The sequence below is a fragment of the Solea senegalensis genome, linkage group LG12, assembly GCF_019176455.1.
Source record: "Solea senegalensis isolate Sse05_10M linkage group LG12, IFAPA_SoseM_1, whole genome shotgun sequence".
Lineage (NCBI taxonomy): Eukaryota > Metazoa > Chordata > Actinopteri > Pleuronectiformes > Soleidae > Solea > Solea senegalensis.
The window spans coordinates 24,241,791-24,260,417 of NC_058032.1; the positions used below are offsets into that span (position 1 = coordinate 24,241,791).

General features: G+C 40.5%; 1 protein-coding gene across 2 annotated transcripts in view; it reads right to left on the reverse strand.

Annotated features, from left to right (window-relative positions):
* Positions 1-18,627, reverse strand: part of htr4 (5-hydroxytryptamine receptor 4) — a 118,515-nt gene that overhangs the window by 17,396 nt on the left and 82,492 nt on the right. For both annotated transcript variants that reach the window (XM_044039694.1, XM_044039693.1), the window contains exons 5-6: positions 15,953-16,106; positions 11,921-12,516 (exon numbers count right to left, since the gene is read on the reverse strand). In XM_044039694.1, the coding sequence (XP_043895629.1) occupies positions 11,921-12,516; positions 15,953-16,106 (750 nt within the window). The remainder of the gene's footprint in view (positions 1-11,920; positions 12,517-15,952; positions 16,107-18,627) is intronic.

The following is an 18,627-nucleotide window of genomic DNA, read 5'->3' on the forward strand; positions in this document are numbered from 1 at the left end:
GGAAGAGGAGGAGGAGGAGAGGGGGTCGTTTATGAGACGGGGAAAAAGGGGAATAAAAGAATAATAAAAAGGGGGAAAAGTGAGAGGAGGGGAGGGAAGGAAGGAGGAGAGAAAAAAAAGGAAAACAAGGTTAGTTTACACTGACGAACCATCAGACAGCAGGCAAGTGTGTGTGTGTGTGTGTGTGTGTGTGTGTCCATAAAACGTACAAACCTATGTTGAATGACTTTAAAGGGCTTTTTAAAGGGTTAAGACCTGGTTTAAGGTAAGGGTAAATTAAAATTTTATAAAACTTCTCTCATCATCATGAGTCTTATTATCATCCTCAGAGTTGCTACAATGACCATTAATCCCAATGGAAAGTTTCTAATTTGAAATATTTCCAAAATTCCCAAATTTCCCAATCCCATTCAAATTTTCTGTAAAATTACCAGGAATCTTCCACCCCTTTGCAACTCTGATCATCATCAACGTAAGGTGTGTTTACATTCAGGTGTAAACCACTAATTCTTCCCATAGAGAAAATCTGTACATTTGAATTTAAAGTTAATGGTAAAAACACGACGTGCTAAGTTTAGAACCCCAAAAACACCTTAACGCCATGTGAAACCTTAAACCTGGATCTCATCCTCAGGGTCGGACAGCAGTCATTTCACATTTCATATTTATTGGTTAATTAACTTTATTTGGGAAATCATTTCCAATCAGAGTCACTTCATGCTCCGCCTCCTCAGTTGGTGGTTTCCCCTTCGCTCTGATTTTATGCTCCGGCTGCTGGCGCTAATTGCTCGCTGCGTCTCTGCGATGATGAATTTTTCTCCCCGCGCGTCGCTCGCTACAAAGTCGCAGTTGTAGAAATGAGTCGCTGCTGTTTGATTTTTTTCTTTTTTTTTCTTTTAAGGGGCCGTCACCAAATTGAAACACGCAGAGCCAATTAAAAAAAATAATAGGCTAAAGTCGAGAGAAGTGGAGTGTGTATTGTAAGATTCATGTCGCTTCATTAAAAATGTAATTACAGATAAAGACTTTGAAATCAATCAAAAAAGAAAAAAAAGAAAGAAAATGTCACTTTTAATTTAAAAGTTAAATATAACAACCTGCTGGGACTATAATCTCAGGCAGGATTATTTTTTTCAATCCTATCAAAGGTGATGTTACTCATATTCTCTTCTGATTCTGTGGGGATTTAGCGCTGTGCGAGAGCGCCACATTTAGCTTCATATCTGTCGCATTTCTTATCCAAACCGCGTCAAAGTCGGCGGCGCAAACCCCGGTGCCCTGAACGAGTCACCCGCCAAGTCTGGCGCCCGTAACGTGAACCGCTGGACAGTTACGTGATAAACCGGCAAGACGATAGAAAAGATGAAATTATGTAAACTGTCACGTTTTAGCCGTTTTCTTGCTACATAAACAGCGTTGTTCAGGAGTTTGATTGTCCCCGCCCATTCCTTGCTCTGCTGCTGTATACATACAGGTCAGGTCTGATAGTCTTGCTTGACAGAAGGACGCAACAAAATCAACAGTAGCTGTAAGAGTAAAAATGTAAACGTGGAATAAGAGAAAATGTCATTTTAACATTTGTTTACTTCACTCTGGGCTCAGACTGGAGTTTTTGAATAATGACGACAGGTGACAAGAGGCCAGTTAGCTCGTATTACACCAAACTGTTGCCGCAAAAGAAAAAAAAAACCCGCAGACTTTAATTATCACGCAAAACCATTTCTTAATACAGTCAGTGAATTAAAATCAGTCCAAGTGGGAAATAAACAGTCGGCAATCTGGCAGCACTGTGTGTGTGAGAGCTGATGGAGATAATCCCTCAATCCCACTGCGACGCCACCGGCGTCATGTTCCTGCGTGTACTGTAGGTCAAAGAATCACCACAGGAAACTCTCAGGAAGCATCAGGTTCACAGTGGACGCGGCGCTGCGGTGTAATTTAAGCGTCCATGTTAACAGATTAGAATATTCACGCAGCAGTTTCCCCATCTCACCTTTTTCATCCCTTCACATCTGTTGATAAGGATGTTGACGTTTTACTAGCATTAAGTAGTTTTAGAGGCTGAATCGATTTTATGAATTTAAAACTATTTCAGCAGCTGTGCAGATTCTCTCACATTCACACACACACACTGTGCAGGAGATTCATTTTATCTCCAGCAACTTAGCTTAGCTTATTTAGCTCAAACATAGAGAAAAACAAATGTTCAAATGGAGTGAGAAGTTTTAAACTGATTTAATCTCACCCGTCCTCCTTGAAACGTCATTTCATTCAAATATAAATTAAGTTCTTTGAATGTGAATCTGTAGCTTTGTATTTAGCTAGCTAGCTAGCTGCTTCCCTAGCTAGCTAGAAACTACATGTTTAAAACCCACAGAAAGTCGTAGCTACACAAACTGAATTCATGTGAAATAAGTCCCGACACGACTATTTTAGATGAGCTAAAGTAGAGAAACAGATAATCTGCTGAGATTACGACACACACACATGAACTGTTTCTTATTCTTATTGATATTTGTGCAGTTTCTCTCTGGAAAATTAAATTACTGTAAACAATCAATAATCAGAAGGTTTTAGACAACATGGTCCTCACCGGAGTCTCATTTAAAGTTTTCAGGCTTTATTTACACACTTACACAACTTTCTCTTTTTCGTTTTACGTAGCGCGGTACTGTTATATAAAGAAAAGCCTCCGAACGCACAGAACCCCACTAGACGGAGCCTGAAATCAGACGCTTCACGTTTCATTGTTTCTATATTGCCTCTGTCTTCGCGTTGCCGTTTCAACCCCACCCGACGTCTGCCTCGTGTCTCCGCCGCCGCGAACGCTCGCGTTTTCCTGTCGGCGAGGACGATCTGGGAATTGTCGACTCATTTGAGTGAAGGAGCCTCCGATATGGAAACACTAGAGTGAAGTGAGACCAATCAGATCCTATTGTCACATGGAAATCATCGTCATCATCATCATCTCTCTCTGCCGTGATAAGATATGAAAAGAAATAATGAACCAAATCCAATACGACAGAAAACCAAACGCGTCTGAAAGAACAATTATCTTTTAATTGAACGACAGAGTGTTGAGGTGTAAACAAACAGGACATCGTGTATTGAGGGACACAGTGTGATTATTTATGTCACTGTGTGTCACTCTGGCTAAGAGCCATCTAAGCTTCAATAGAGGAATTTAAAAAACTCCAAACCTCAAGTGTTTATCATCCCCACTGGTGATTTTTAAGGTTTTATTATCCGGTGTTTTACGGTTCTTTTATTTGCTTCTGCTAATTTGTTCCTTGTATTACGTCTCTTATTCTTTCTGTTATATAATTGTTCTCAGGATTTTAGGAGGTACTTTCGGTCTCTCGTGTAAAAATCCATAAAAAAAAAGAGGTTTCCTTCCTGCTTCTGTTGGATTTTTAAAGCCTGGTTATAAAATTCGAAAATGATATCTTTTTCCGTCAAATACTCACCAGTAAGTCTTATACGATACGAAAACCTGATACCGGCCACTATTTACCTGGAAATACGGACAATCAAGGCATTTTTTAGATACCGCACGCTCCGCCCACACCAAACTCCATAGAGAAAATCAGCGATTTTACATAGTGGTAAACAGGAGTTGTTGATCCGCTGCTTCCATCACTAAGTTTAGATTTATTATATTTGTGAGTTCAGTGTTGGAAATCCTTTGTTCACATTAACCTCAATGGCACAAACTGGCCACAGGAGGCAGCAGTTAGACCACTAACTCTTGTTTCCCTGTGAGCTAAAATCACTGATTTTTTGAATGGACTTTGGTGTAGGGTTTACAACCCTTAGTTTACAGCCATAAAAGGCCGTGTAACAGTTCATATATTATTAAGATAGTTTACACTAACTATTGATGTACCAGCAGAATTATAGAAACACAGAACAAATATTTTGACCTTGTTGTCTTGTTTTAGCGTTTGTTCACCACTGAGTGTCAAGTTTCTTAATTAGCGGCTCACCACAGGAGCTGGCAGCTCTCAGCTGTCACTCAGCGGTTGCCATGGAAATCGGCGAGTAAAGCAGCGTCTCCACAGACACGTCCACATGTATGATTCATGGTGTGTTCTCCGACTGTTGTTTCTGTGTCTGAACGGTTTTTTATCGTGCGTTTGACTGAACGAGCGTTCGGCTTTTATCCCTCCTTCATTTTTATCTTTTCTTTTCTCATCGTCCCCTTTTATTATTATAACATATATCAGTTTATTTCCTCCTCTTTTCTTCCCTGTTCTTGCGTTTCCTCTACACTCAGTCTCCTTCCTCCTCTCCTACTTTCTCTTCCAATTACCTTCAATGAAAAAAACCTCTGCTCACTCCATTCATTTTTATTTCTTTTCCCACTATCACTCACTCTTTGATTTTATCACCTGTTTTTCCTACCTTTCGTCCTTCTTCCCTTCTCTTTTCCTTTCCTATTCAAACCCTTACTCTCCTCGTCTCCTCTCCTTCCCTTGGGTTCTTTTTTCCCCTCCATGTCCTCTCTACTGCTTCTCCCTCTCCTCTCCTCCATCAGTAAAGAATTGCTCCTCTTTTCTTTCTTTAAAAACAACCAGCAGGTTTACAGTGTGTGTGTGTGTGTGCGATTCCTCGATGTTCAGACATATTGAACATCGCGTTTTACGCCTCCGATGCATTACATTCACAACAAAACGCCAAAAACAACAACTTACAACGCACACAAAACACCCGACTATAAATAAGTAAACAGCTACAAACAAAAAAGCCACTTCAAACTTCACTTATGTTGCACTTTCTGGAAAACAATCAATATTTAATTGCTAATACTTTTACCATTGGAAATAGTAATGAGGCGAGTTTTAGCTACGACTTTCTGTGGTTTCTAACATAGCTAGCTAGGGAAGCAGCTAGCTATCTTTCGAGCTCGGGAAGCAGCTAACCAGTTTTCAAGCTAGGGAAGTAGCTAGCTAGCTGAATAGCTATAGATTGAACTTAATTTGTCGCTGAATAACAAATTAAGGCACGCAGAGCTAGTACACGTTTACAAGAGAAGCTATTTTTGTCATAATAAAAAAGTGTAATGCTAGTTATAGACAGACAGACGTAGAATCTATAAAATAAATTAAGACCTAAAAACAACAACATACCTAAAATACTATGCGTAAAGTAACTAAAAGTGTTTTTTAAAAAAAAACAAGTTCACAGGTGAAAATAATTAGAGTGAAGAAGATTCATTTTTTATTAATCCACATTGGTCGTTTGTTAGTTAGCTCCAGTTCTGTCGGTGTCACTAACACTCGGCAAAATAGTCAATCAGAGATGTTTAAAGCATTTTTCTGATAGTTTCCTGGCGTTTTATGATATGATATCAAAAACAAGCAGCTGGAGGTATAAACAGACATGAACTGGGCTTCTACTAGACACCTAGCTAGAAAGCTAGGGAAGTAGCTAGCTGAATAGCTATAGTTTCACATTCAAACAACTTTATTTGTCCCCGAGTGGTAATATTTGTACACATTTACAAGAAAAATAAAAAATATCTGCCTTGTTTTCCAGGCGTTTATTTTTCTGCTCCGTCTGTCACATGCTATCACAGTTGAATAAAAAACAACAACTTTATCATTATCATTTCCGGGAGAATGACTCACTGACACAACAGTCATGACCTTTTCATGACCTTTTCCCGGCCGTGCGAGCAGATAAAGCCGCCTTTGTCGGCCGATGATTGCAGCCCTGCGTACAGAGGCCAGCGAGGGTCAAACCCCAACACCAGCGCCAATCAGGCCTGAATCTGAGCGAGCAGCGGGAACTTTCTTAACTCTCTGACGTGAGTGTTTTTCAGGTTCACCTGCAGCGTCGCGGTGACGACATGAATGAGGAGAAACACCATGATTCTCGGGGATAATAATGACCTCACACACTGTGAGTCAGGACTGAAATAATCCCACCTCGGGTCTCGGGGCTGAGGACCCCCTGGCATTTTAAAAACCATTAGCAGAGCTGTGGGTTTCAAACCCTCTGTGAAGCCCAAAGCGCCGTGTTCTGACCCGGCGTGGGAGAAATGTCACATTACAACTGAGACGTGACTCATCACGACGACGGATACCAAAAACATTTGATTTCACTGAGAAGCAGAGACATATTTGAGGTAGTTTCACTTCCTTTTTGTTGTTTTACTTCTTCGTGATGACACTTCATATGGAAATGTGTTTTAACGACATCTCAAAGGAGCTTAATAGCAAATTTAATTGTAGTTACACAACGACAATAAAGCGATTGTATTACGACTGTTAAGCGAAGCTGCTTCCAACAGATTAAAGCTGCTCCAATGATTGGTTTTCTACATTTATTTTATATTAATCCACATTGGTCGGTTGTGACGTTAAAGCTCCAGTGTGCGATTTCTGTTGCAAAAATGGTCCATAAAATATTGATCAATGATGTTCTTAAATGTCTCGTTTTTGTCCAAAAAACAAAAATGTTTCCATTTTTAATGATTTCTTTTGTCACACGGAGCAAAGAAACCAGAAAATATTCACAATTAAAAAGCTGATAAAAACACGATTTTAAAGAATTTATACCTCAGTATTTCTTAGATTTGCTTGTATGGAATATTCAATATTCATTTTAGGCAGAAACAACAACAATTTCCCCCAAAAAATGTGTCTTAATTGACCTTTTGCAGAGTAAATTTCAGAGACACAATAGTATATGTGGACGCGTTTGTGTCCTGGAGCGACACCTGCAGGACAAATAAGACAGAAGACAGATTAAAGAGTGATTAGGACCTCGGGGAGCGGGGAGTCCACTCCACAGCGATCAATTCACTCATCGTCAGTGTCGGGATCAATAACTCCCTCTGATCGGGGACACGTTCGTCCTGCTGCTGCTGTGTCACTGCTCCTTCTGCTGCGCCTCCTCATGTGTCGCAGACGTGTTAATCTCGGATTACACAGATTAATCTGGGATTGTCAGAGGAGTAAAAATAAGTAAAAAGTCTGTTTAACCTTTCGTTTTGAATTTTTAAGACTAGTTCTTATAATTTCAGCCGCTGAACTGGATTAAATGTAACGATCCCATTAGTCTCGACCCATTTGAAGTTTGATTGTGTTTAAATAATCCAACTGTTGTGTTGGTGACATGGGGCTGTGATTCTATTCAAATCTAAACTCAAAACATATTTATTTTAAATGCAATTTGTGACTTTTTGCTCTTATGCACATTTTCTAATTGTATTTATTCTCTAATTGATTTTATTGTGTGTTTGATTCCTACTTTTTCTCTGATGCAACGTACTAAACCATTTAAAGTGATTTCAATTTCAATGAAGGACAGAAAACAAACAAAAGAGAAGACTCAACAACAAAACAACATGACAACACGTTTTAAAGCAGACGAGAGAGTTTTTTTTGTCAATTGTAAAGAAACGATAACATTTTTTGAGGACGGTTGAATTCTTTGTTCTGATAATAATCTGATAAATCCACAGAAGAACTCATGAGACTCGTGAGTCACATTCTGTGTTTTTATGAACTGTGGGAGGAAAAGTGAAGAAAAAAACTCCTGCAGCGTCAGTGAGGACATGGCGTTCACTGAGCGCACTGTAAAAAATTACTTTCAAGAAAGTCAGAAATGTGTTTCTTTTCTTTTTGTTATTTTAGTTAAATTGTTAATTATTTATTATTATTTTTGCCCTAAAAAGATGGTGTTTGTGGATGTATAAGAAACTCTGAAATTCAAACTTCCTTAAATGACAAAATGTGCTTATATTGTAGCTTTTTTTTTTGTAGTTTTAAGGCACTTTACAGTTGAAACGTGGCTGCTAAAGTTAATTAATTTACCTCCTTTTGCAAGAAAAACAAGAAAATGCTCTTTTTTTGGTCCCACTTTAAGTTTAAACAGTGGGGATATTATGGGAGCGTGTGATTCTATTTTATTATATATTAAATAGAATCTCAATATACATTTATTTAAAGTATTTAAAGCAAATTTGTATTTAAAACAAGTACATTTTAAATAAATGTAAGAATATTTGACTTATTTCTTCTAAGCGACACGCTTTTATGTTGAAAGGTCGTAAAATGGGAAGTCACTGACAGGATGTTGCTGTGTTGTTAACACTAAACGTGACACAAACAAGGATTCTAACCACGAACCTTCTTACTGTGAGTCACCACGGCTAACCGCTGCATCACCGCGTCACATATCATATATATGAGCAGCCTTGTGTTGTTTTCATCATCGTTGTGTGTTAAAGGCCTTGAATGTCGATATTTACATATATATATCCTCGGTCGTCATGGTGACCGGAGCAGAGGCATCACCTCATATAAAGACATGATATACTTTTAGCTCTTTTCTGTATCTCGGCAAAATTCAAAATGGCCGACTTCCTGTTGAATTGAGGCCATGATTTTGTTCGCCTTGGTCTGAAACATCCTCCCACCGGGTAATTTGGTGGAACTCAATTTTGCCTCTTTTTTCACCTTAGGGGGCGCTATAGAGCCATTTCGGCCCCTGCCATTCATGGCTCAGGCCCTTGTAAGTCATATCCATTATGTAAATGAATGGCTTAGTTTGGTTAAAAATGCATTAATGCGCGTCAGGTATAGTCTCATATTTCATTGTGTTTTACTCAAAATTATGATTTTACAGTTCAATTAATTATAGCATTAAAAGTCGCAGCCAAACACGGATTTAAAGATAAAGAGATGAAAAAATATGACAAGAAAAAGAAAAAGAGTCTTCACTGGACACAAAATTCCACATTTACCTACAGTATATACTATAATAACAGGTAATAGCACTACATATGACAGAAATATGGTTGTTTATGTTTGTAACTTGAATAGCTTTCACTGTAAAAAATCAAACGGTTGACAAACTTCACTCTAACACTCAAATAAATACAATTTATTCAAACTAAAGTTTGAATAAACTATTGTTTTCTCCATCAACCAATTGTTGAAATGTTGTTGATCAAGCTAAACAGTATGATTTTATTGCAAACTCCCTGTTTCATCCAAAAAAACCCAAAATGAATGCATTTGAATGATTTCTTTGTTTTATGGAGCAAAGAAACCAGAAAATGTGTTTTATTCATCTTCTTTTTGTTTTTCAGCCTGGTATTTATTAACATATAAGAACTCCAGGAGCAAAACAAAACATCCTTAACCAAGAAGATTCTAATTAAAATGTTCTACATCTTTTAAAATGCTGCCACTAATTGGTGATTATGACATCAATTTGCATTTTGTTGTTGTGTAAAATCCAGTCACGACTAAAAGAGGAAGATAAAGAACAACAACATGGAGAAGCTGAGGTTGTGTCATCTGTGTCAGAGGAAGATTCAGGGAATATTTCAGCCTATAAACTCTCTTTAAATAGATCAAATAATCATACATCAGTGTCCATGCTCCATCATCGCTGAGCAATAAAGAATCTGCCTGACTTTGTCTAAACACTTTAACGTCCTCCAGCAGAGGAAGGACGTCTCCGGTCTGTGTTTACATCAGTGACTGAACTGCTGTACGTTATCTTATTCTTCAGTCAGAAGACGAAGAAGTAACACAAAAAAAACACCACTGGAAATATTAAGAATATGAATAAATGCGACGCAGAAATAAATTCACGCCTTAAGGTTGAACTTTTAAGTGGTTTTGGAAGTTAAGTCTGAGTGAATCATGAAAAAGTCTCTTTAGAGTTTGTCACCACAGAGAAAAATCACCGCTCAATTAACATAGCCATGAAGAAATACATGATATGCATGTTTTATAACAGTATGAAGGGGAGTTGCTGCATTCACACCAGCCACACATTTTCCATATCACTGCATTTTTGTCCCGTAAAGTTGCCGTAATTTGTACTTAATATTGAGCATAAAATTAATTTCTGTAAACAATATTCCCTTTTGTGATCCCGTGTAAAAAATGATGTGAAAATTGTGTGTAAATGGTGTAAAAAAAATGGTGTGAATGAAGCATAACAGTAAATAACATATTTTTCAGTTTTCATTTGAACAATTTTGGGATGTCGGGGTCAATGTGGTGGTGATTTTTGTCTAAACCCAGAACAAAAAAAGAAAATATCGTCTTTGGTATAAATTATGAGCTGTTTGAGATGAAAATGAAAACATACACGTGTCAAATCTTCCTTCAGGGACACAAACACGTCACATATTCACACGTTAGAGCTGATAAGAAGTTGATTCATGTTCTATTTTTTATTCCTGCATAGTTTGAGAACCCCTCAGGGGACTCGCTGACAAAAAACCCAGGAATTCTCCAGAGGGGAATTGTATTTCTGTATGTAAATCTAGTCCACAGTGGTTTATTGTATATATTATTCATGTGGTCACGTGGTGCCTGATTATTTAACCGTTATCAGGATCATATGAACGATAAGCTGCAGATTTAAATTCACTAACATTATTGAAATAGAGATCAAATCGCTGTGTTCAGACGACGACGTGGAGACGGGAGAACGAGAAATGGAAATTAAATCAGCGACGGGCCGTGACGGAGTCAGCTACGAGAAACACGTGTCTGTGCAGAAATGAGGTAATGAGAGGATTCAGAAGCGGGAGATACAGTCGTCTGTGACACACGTGAAAACACAGATCATTATCACGTGATGTTCGACCATGCTAAACACACGTGTGTGCGACATGAAGGATGAACCTTTCTCACGTGAGATTATCGCAGCAACGAGCAAATGCAGAGATTTACACAAGAAGTAGCACCTGAGAACGTTTACTCTGGTTTATACAGAAGAACAGTCTGATTTTCCTCCAGGTACCACCAGAGGAAGCTCACGTACAGGGACACATGCCACAGTTTGAGAACCATAGCCTCGGTGCGTTTTAAGTGACTATAATCCAGAGAATTTCATGCGAGCCACCACCACTTAAATGTGTTACTTTTTACTTTTATTTTGAAATGTCATTATTGCTATAGCATGATGGGGTATGATGATGTAATTTTTGAGACAATTTCTCTAAATAATGGTAGAAATTATACCTTTTTTTGGAGGGTAATGTCCACAAATCTGCATTTGCACCTTGATAATAATGCAATAAACACAATTGTTTACTCAGTTGCCTATTGGTTCATTCTTGATACTAAAAAAATATCCATCATTCCACCACTGTATCCTCCACATGAGGCTTGTGGGAGCCAATCTCAGCTGACACCCTGGACAGGTCACCAGTCCACTCTCACACCTACAGTCAGTTTAGAGACTGTCCAATTTACCTAATCCCCAAATCTGCATGTTTTTGGACTGTGGGAGGAAGCAGGAAAACCCACACACACACGGGGAGAACATGCCAACTCCATGCAGAAAGGCCCTTGTTCCAACCGGGTCGCTAACCACTACACCGACCGTGTGGCCCCCTCCATCCATCCATCCATCCTAAAATTTTCTACCACTTTATTCTCCACAGGAGGGTTGCATTTTAGCGTCACATCAGAAGAAATGCTCCCAAACTAACACACCTAAATATCGTCATGTGACATGTTGCATGTGTGCAACAGTCTGAACAGGAAGTTTAGTCTTTTTATCTGCAGTTGTTGCTTGGTTACAAAGATCATTACCAACGAGAAACAACAACGGTGAAAGGCAGAATGAGCATTTTCAAAGAGCCAGTCGACCAATGAATGTGGACTACCTGCCCATCATGACTGAAACAAGAACAAAGATTTTGAACGAAAACAGAACCAGTGGCATTTTCCAAACGTCTCCTTCACCAAACTTCCCCATCTTACAAAAACCCAATTTATCCTCCAAATGCAATGATGACCACTTTTGCCGAGGCCAAAAAGAAAGGCCCGATTTCTTTGGTCCCAGTCCCGAAGGGTTTCTGGACACTGCTCTTTTCTAGATGTAAACGTGCTTCATGTTTAACAACCAGACTCGTAAAATGACTGAAAGAACTTACTTGAGCACATGTGTGGACCCGTTGATCTGTGTGGCTGTGCAGGGAGCGCCGGCCCCCAGGATGGACGGCCTGCGGTACCTCTTCCTCCCGCAGCACAGGATGATGAGGAAGGCACGGCGGAAGGACTTGTTGAGGAAGGCGTAAAGGATGGGGTTGAGCATGGAGTTGATGTAGCCCAGCCAGAGGCACGCGGCCCACAGTTTGTCCGGCACCGTGTAGTCTATAAATGGGTCCACGACGTTGGTAACAAAGAACGGCGCCCAGCAGAGGCAGAAGCAGCCCATGATGATGCACAGGGTCTTTGCCGCCTTCGTTTCAGTCCGCATCCGGTGATTGCGTTGGTGGTCGGCGGAGTCGACGCCGGCGTTGGCACCGGAGGCGCCTGGCGCGCTGGTCCCCGCCCCTCCCGCCCGCTGCAGCATGCTGATCTGCAGAGCATGCGCCCGTGCCGTGATGTAGATCCTCTGGTAGGCCAGCACCATGAGGACCAGCGGGATGTAGAAGGCCACCACGGAGCAGGTGAGGGCGTATGGCTTGTTGACCATGAAGACACAGGACGTGGAGTTGCTGCCCTCACTGTGGCGCCGCTGCTCAATCTGGTAAAAGAGACCGGAGAAAAACGTGAGGTGGTGGACACCCAATAATCAAGTTTGAATGATTGCTACATGGAACACGGTTCCCGTTAAAACAGAACTTTTGGCTTTTTTGGCCTTTTCCTTGACAGAGCTCCCCCTACAGTTTGGGAGTTCATATTTAACGACAATAAACATCCAACCATCGTCTACCTCTTTATCCTCACTGTTGTAAAACCTCACCGCTGACACTCGCCTCCCTGACCCCAATGGAGCCGGCGAACACAAGCCGTGAAGCCATGTTCATGTCGGTCAACATCCACCATCCTAACCAACATGACATCACTGATCTTTTTTCAAGGTGGGCCAAGAGGGGATTCAAAGCAGGTGCAGGTGAAGAATGCTAGAAGTGGTTCCCAAAGACTGGGTCAGGACCCACAGATGGGTCACGGGGGATTTGTTTGGGTGCCCAAAGAAATTGGCTGAATTTTCAGAAACTTTTACGTGTATACTGTATGTATGTATGTATAAAAATGATTTATTTACCAATTCAAGCTGATGTTAGGTGTAGATATGGCTGTAAATTATGACAACATTTGTGTCCTGATAGTTTGTCATCTTCACAAATTGGATCCTCACATAAAAAAGTTTGGAAAACAGGCCGTGAATTCTCTCTCTCTATCATAAGATTCAGTTAATTTAAAAATGGCATGTTTCATGATGACAATTCTCTGTCGACCAATCAGTTGACTGCACGGTTTCTAGCTAAACCTAGAGTAAATGTTGATTAAACACATTTCCACTCAATTTAAACCTTGATTATCAACAAATACCATTTTTTACAGTGCTTTGAGTGGCATTTACATGACTTTTTATTATTGTTCGTAATGGAATTCGCATTTTGCTTTGTCCAATATCATCCTCATTCAGTTTGAAGACTGTCCCTAAGTCACCAGATGTTAGATCTCTGAAAAACTGTGCCCAAAGCTATGCCATAAAAAAAAAATGCCTCCAGACTTTGAAAACAAGCCACTTAAAAAATCCCACGCTCTCGCTCTCAGAGTGTGGAGTGAAAGAGGAACACGGCTCCTGAGGGAGAGCGAGGCTCCGCACATCAACATTTATCACCGTCAAGTCCCATCCCACTTTTTTTCTCCTGCGCTATCAACTCATCTCGGCGGGAAACCCGCGGCTCGAGGCGACGCGATGAATCACACAGAGATCAATTCATATTCCTGCATGAGGGCGAAGCTCCCCGGTGTGTTGAAGTGAAGCTGTTTTCATGAATGGGCTGACATATTTAAAGTGTTAACTCTCTCTCTCCGAGGTTCTTCCAGAGTATTTAAATATAGAACAACACGGGGAAAACGTGCTAATATGTTGTGTGTTCACAGTCTCTTATAATGCGGAAACTGTAAAAAAAAACAAAAGGATATATCTCTGTCAAGTCATCCGATTTGAAAAAGAAATTGGTGTCGAGCACGACTTGGCTCAACTTTAGTATCAGTCACGTTGTTTTCCACGACTTCATAGCGCCTCCTCAACATGGGCGGGGTCGTCATAGCAACGGCTGCGACGTGGTTTTTGTACGCGACACAAACACACAAACATGTGACTTGTAAAGCAGTGAATCATTAGAATCAGTCTCGGAATCAGAGTCGTTCAGGGCTTCCTGCGTGACCGGAGCACAGACTCCGCCTGACACAGTCACGCTAAATACACCAGACTCCTCCGTCAAATATTGACATTTTAGACATTTCCATTGATACATGATGAAAATGAATGCATGTTTTCAGGATTTTTAAGTCTTCTTAACTGATCGACAGTTCAGATTGTTCACTTTGATTCTCGTGTCGGACGTCGCGCTCACGAGTCTTCCTGTGACGACACTCTCTGACCAATTAGAGTCGACCAATATGACCGGGTTGCGTTGACCGAACATTTCACGCTGGATTTCTATTGGTTCTTCCGTAGACGTGGGTCGTAGCAGCAGTCGCACTGAGAGATGTTCCACCTCTGGCACATGTTTGGTCTCAAAACCGTGACCACCTGTCTTACAGTACCAGAGCTATCTCCACGTTGAGCCGCCTTTCAACTGAGGCGCCTCAAAATCGAAGCAGGAAAGCTAATTCTGCTAGGAACTGATCCACGAGTGTGTGTGAATGTGTGCGAGGACACCTGTGCAACTCTCGGCTTTACTTTAGTGAAAGTGACAATGAAAGTGTAAAAACACAGAAGATCAGAGTCATGTGATCCACGAGGAGATCCAAAGACTGAAGGGAGCTGGATGTACAGCGAGGCGTTTGTGCGTCTCTGCTGGCACCTGAGCTGCGGTTGTGTGGTTGTGGAGCTTCGGAGCTGTGGTTTGTGCCAGAGTCGACTGGCTACTCAGAATATTCAACAGCTCTAATTAGACCCACAGAGAGACACGCGGCGCTAACTTTAGACCGCGGTTGTGCTGTCAACTTATGTTTGCGCGCACGTGTGTGTGTGTGTTAGGACGAGAGGGAGGGGATGATGTGTGTGCTTTCCTACCAACGCTGCCAAAAATGAGCCGACCTGTCACGATGATGACAGCCTGCTCGCAACAAAACTTCCTCTGGCATACAGATAAAGGCTGGACGAGGTGAGCGAGGTTAGCCGCGGCTCGGGAATCTCTGAGCTTCCTCCTAATGCAGTCATCTGTCTTTGTCCAAACACACCTGTCCACATGCCTTCTCCGCTTTGTTCTTCTCATTCAGGATGGACACGTTGTTTCTTTACCATATGGTAAAAAGGGTTTTCCAGACATTTTTCAGACTCTAGCAAGCCCAGAGTCAAGTTTTCGTAGTTTTGTATCATCCCACCTTTCTCTATTTCTCACAACGCAACACCCAGAATGAAAACAATGCCATTTTGGCAGGATGTTGCACTGTTCAGATCCATAAACCCGGTATTTCATGTCTTTACTGACTGTTTTCAAAAAAACAGTGAAGATGGTTAGAAACAAGCAAACAAAAGAACATTTTACCAGATCACCAAAGGTCCTGAGAGCTGGAAGCGTGGAAACAACTGCCATGAAGATGTGACAAACACTGCAGGTCTGGAATTATGTCCACTCTGGCTGTTTTCCAAGACCTGGGGGTATTATAAAGGGTCGGATATATTCTGTGTGTCAGATTCTGCCAAAAAAATATCTTCCTCCTGATCTCTGAGGATTCAGAATGTGCTGACAAATAAAAACTGCCACATCTTCACAAAGGCTTCCTGCCAACATGGAGGAGGAAATAAAACCCATACGGACCAAAAATGCTCCAAGGAATGTTTCCAGGACCTCATTGAATTTATCGCAAAGGAACAAATTACAGCAGTTCTGAAAGTGGGTCTACAGTTAGTGGGTATTTGACCCCATTTACATATAACACCCGCCCACGCTCGTTTTTGAACACTTTAATCTGGTGTACAGATGAATTTCACTCACCAGGTGGTCAATGCCAATGCTGTTCCAGCCCTGCATAATGGGCAGGAAGGAGATGAAGGTGGGAATGACCCAGCAGCCTCCGATCATCAGAGCCACTCGCATTGGCGTCATCTTGTTGCGGTAAACCAGCGGCTGGCAGCAGATGGCGTAGTACCTGAGGAGAGGCGATGGGAGAAAGACGATATAAGAGTCAAGAAGCCTGGAATATAAAGACTTGGAGCCAAAATTGGATTTTTGTCTGAGACAGATGAATTTTAAAAATGATTAGATTCTAATGTAATGGTTAAATACTATAAAACAAAGAGAAACATGTTTCCTCTCCGTTGAGGAATTCCCGTCTGGTTATTGGCTCACTTACGCTGTTATATAAAGTTAAATATGGAGGAAATTCAGACAGCAAAAGTACAGTCTACAGGTTGACAGACGCAAAACTGCAGGTTACTGAAGGTCCCAGTCAATCTGCACTTAATAACATCTGAGGTGCACCGCTACGCAGGCGACACCCTAATGTTCTCAGACGACCTCTTTATGATCAGCTGTAGACCTCGCTGGGGGACGTAAAGCTTCTTCTTAATGCTAAGAAAACTAAAAAAGGTGTCAGAGACGTTCTCACTACTTGTTCTCTGTGATTTTTTAATTCATGAAAACCTCTTTTAATAAATAATGTCTTTTGTTTCCGTTTCTCATTTGAATTTTAAATTTCTTTGGCCAAAGAAGACAAACGTTTGTCCTTCAGTCTTTCACCCGTTCTATTTCTCCCTTCAGTCGCTTTGAGTTTGTCATTCTCTCGTGTTCCACTTTAACCTCTCGCCCTCCTCTTCTTCTTCTTCCTTTTTTAAATTGGCAGTCCTTCATCACGGACCGCCTGCAGAAGTCAAACAATCGACAGCCTCATTTCCTGTCCGTCAGTAAATCGTCACTTGGCCTTGGCTTCTGTGATTCAGTTTGTCAGCGACGGACAGCACAGACCCCGCCCCCACCCCTTTGTCTTACTAGTCAGACAATGGACTGTCACACGGAGGCGACCTTTGTGACCTCACAGCAGAGAATAAAGAGTATCAGCATCAATTCTGCTGTGTTTTCTCCATGAGTTTGGTTGAAAAACCTATAAACTGCTTTGTTAAAGACATATTTTCTTCATTCTTACACAATAAAGTACATCGTTTTGACACTAATATAGAACACTAACAATATGATAATTGTATTGTTGTATTATTGTATTATATGTATTATTTAAGGAATATGGAAGCAATATTATGGTATGAGCAGCTAATTCATGTAGTAATTACTAAGTAATAACAACAAAAACAAAACTGACAATAAGTAGCTACGTGCAATATTGATTTATTTATCAATTTCCAATCTCTTTGTTATTTTAATTGGGTTTTTAATGAGTTCTATTTCTATTTCAACATGATAACATGGTAAACTATCACTTATGATTTCCAAACATTTATGACACTAATAGAAGCAACATGTTTATTGTCTCTTTGTTAACACACTATTACTATGTTATTACCAAGAGAATATTACCCATGATATATAACTATGATAAAACCTCCATATTAAATAGAGAAAAGCTCAATTTTTTGTTGTGATTTTGTTGTTGAAAACTTGTGACTTGTGTTTATTTCCAAATAAATATGATCCAACAGGGAAAAAGTCACACAAATAACACAACATTTTTTATAAAAGAAGCTTTGTGTGTTGTTGTTAACAAACCACGAGAGTGAGATCCTTCCTGTTATGATATTACATTATTATATATATATATACTTTCTACCCGTTTGTGTGTGTGTGTGTGTGTGTGAGATCAGATCACAGTCCAGTTCTCCGTCACATTGTGATTTCACATGATACGTTTGCTGGCACTAAATGTTATGAATGGAACGACTGGAAAAGATAGAGACACACTGTTAATGAGTGGGAGAGAGAGAGAGAGAAGGAGACAAGGAAGGAAAGGAAAGGAGGATTAGAGGAGGAGAGGGAGAAGACGCAGAGGGAATGAAAAAGATGAGAAAATGGGACAAAGGAGAAAAGAGGTGGAGGGAAAAAAGATGAGAGAGAAAACTGGGGCAGGATGAAAGAGAGAGAGAGAGAGAGAAAGAGAGAGAGAGAGAGGTGAAATCACAGATTGTTATAACAACAAATTCTCTGCTTTTTCTGGTCCCCACATTCTGTCCCCCTTAAGACCCGGTTCTAGGGTTAGAACTGGGTTTAAGTTAAGGGTTTGACTTTTAATCGTGATGTTTAAGGTAAGGTTAAGATAAGTCTGTATATATAATAATCTGTATTTTACTGTATAATCCAACCATTCACCTTATCCTGGAATAAGACATTATTCACTTTCAGATGAAGCGTCCATGAAAACCTCTGCTCTGCTGCTGTATGCACGCCAACGCTCCCTCAGTGTCAGATTAAAATCCAGACGGACGCAGAATCACAACACAATCGCCCCAAAAGAAATGACGTACTGCAGCTTTAACACAGTTTATGTCCTCGTCAGCCACTGTGGGAGTTTAACTGTGATCCCACCTCATTACCTACATGTGACATTTCACTCTGTGTGTGTGTGTGTGTGTGTGATTCAAAAGAAAAAAAAAAAAAAAAGGTCAAGTCACTGTTTTCTATTTGGTTTCCCGAAATAGTCGCGTGTTGAAAGGTTACAGGCGGAT